Genomic DNA, 1,391 nt, shown 5'->3' with positions numbered 1-1,391 from the left:
CAATTAAATCTAACATCCAGCGATAAAAAAATCGCGGATCTGGAGAAACAAAACACTGAATTATTGAGAGAGTTGGAGGACAAATCTAGATCCGCGATTCCTTTAACGATTCCAAACGAGGGATTTATTATGGTGTCAGAGTACGAATATCAATTCAATCTAACATCCAGCGATAAAAAAATCGCGGATCTGGAGAAACAAAACACTGAATTAGTGAGAGAGTTGGAGGACAAATCTAGAAAACTCTACGATCTGACGATTCTGCACTCAGAGGCTGAAAAACGATGCCAGGAGTTTCAAAATGGAAACTCAACCTTTGAGGCACAAAAACAGACTTTTCAAAAACTGATGGCAGACCTTCAGCTCCAGAATGATTTTCTTAGAGGGAAAAATCAAAAACTGACTGCAGATTTGTTTCTACAAACGTCTGTTTATCAAAAGGCCATCAGAAACAATTCGAGCTTGAAAAAGTCGCTCCAAGCCGAGACGTTAAAATCTCAGCGAGCAGAAACTCTGTTAGCCCAAAGAGACACGGAAACAGAGAAGCTCAGAGCTTCATTGGAGCAGTTACACAACGACATGGGAGAAAAGCTAAATCAATGGAAGAGAGAAACACAAAAAGAGATGTCTGACTCTTTACAACAACAGGCCATCAAGTCTGAAAGAGCAATAAACTCTGAAAGAGTTAAATCTGAAGAGCTTAAAATCCAAATTAAACGTCTCAAAAGTGAAAATGAGAAAATAATCACAGAACTGCAACAACAGACAACTATTTCTCATAACATGACTGAAGACATTATGAGACTGGAGTTATCTCTGACTGATGAAAAATTCAAAAGTCAACAGGCAGAGAGTTCTCTGGAGCATTTAAAGAAATATATTGAAGAACAGGAGAAAGAATGGAACGCAGCGACCACAAAGGCTGTAAACACAATTTCTCTCCTAGAAGAATCTCTCAGCTCAGAAAAACTTCACACTAATGAGCTGGAGATTTTATTGGGCAAGCAGCAGGAAGAAACACAAAACATCCGAGCTGCACTGGAGAGTTTACAGAAAATTATGGGCGAACAGGAGGAGAAATGGGAGAGAGAAAAGATGATTCACCTCCATGAACGACGAGAAATGTCTGACTGTTTGGAACAAGAAACCATCAGGTTCCAACAAGAATTTAATCCTGAGAAAGCAGAACAGGAAAGAGTGATGCTGTCTGAAACTAAAACTAACTCGATGGATGAAGTCCAAACGAAAGATGAACGGCATAAACAGTTTGAAGAAAACGTGTTGGAGAGAAAACCAACTCCAACACAACAGACTGAAAACAAGAAACCCAAAAAACCCACATGGTTCAAGTGGTTTAAAAGAAAGAGCCGTGCTCCAGCTGACACCTCGCT

General features: G+C 39.7%; 1 protein-coding gene across 1 annotated transcript; it reads left to right on the top strand.

Moving 5' to 3' along the window:
• Window positions 1-109: 109 nt before the first annotated feature.
• LOC106511768 (intermediate filament protein ifa-1) lies at window positions 110-1,391 on the top strand (the record flags this gene model as incomplete). The annotated part of the gene is given in 1 exon segment (XM_014000506.1): window positions 110-1,391. A coding segment is annotated over 1 exon segment (1,282 nt), but the record flags the coding sequence as incomplete, so codon positions are not given.

The sequence above is a fragment of the Austrofundulus limnaeus genome, unplaced genomic scaffold, assembly GCF_001266775.1.
Source record: "Austrofundulus limnaeus strain Quisiro unplaced genomic scaffold, Austrofundulus_limnaeus-1.0 Scaffold3192, whole genome shotgun sequence".
Classification (NCBI taxonomy): Eukaryota; Metazoa; Chordata; class Actinopteri; order Cyprinodontiformes; family Rivulidae; genus Austrofundulus; species Austrofundulus limnaeus.
Note: the sequence above shows the minus strand (reverse complement) of the source record. Positions and strands in the feature narration are given on the sequence as shown.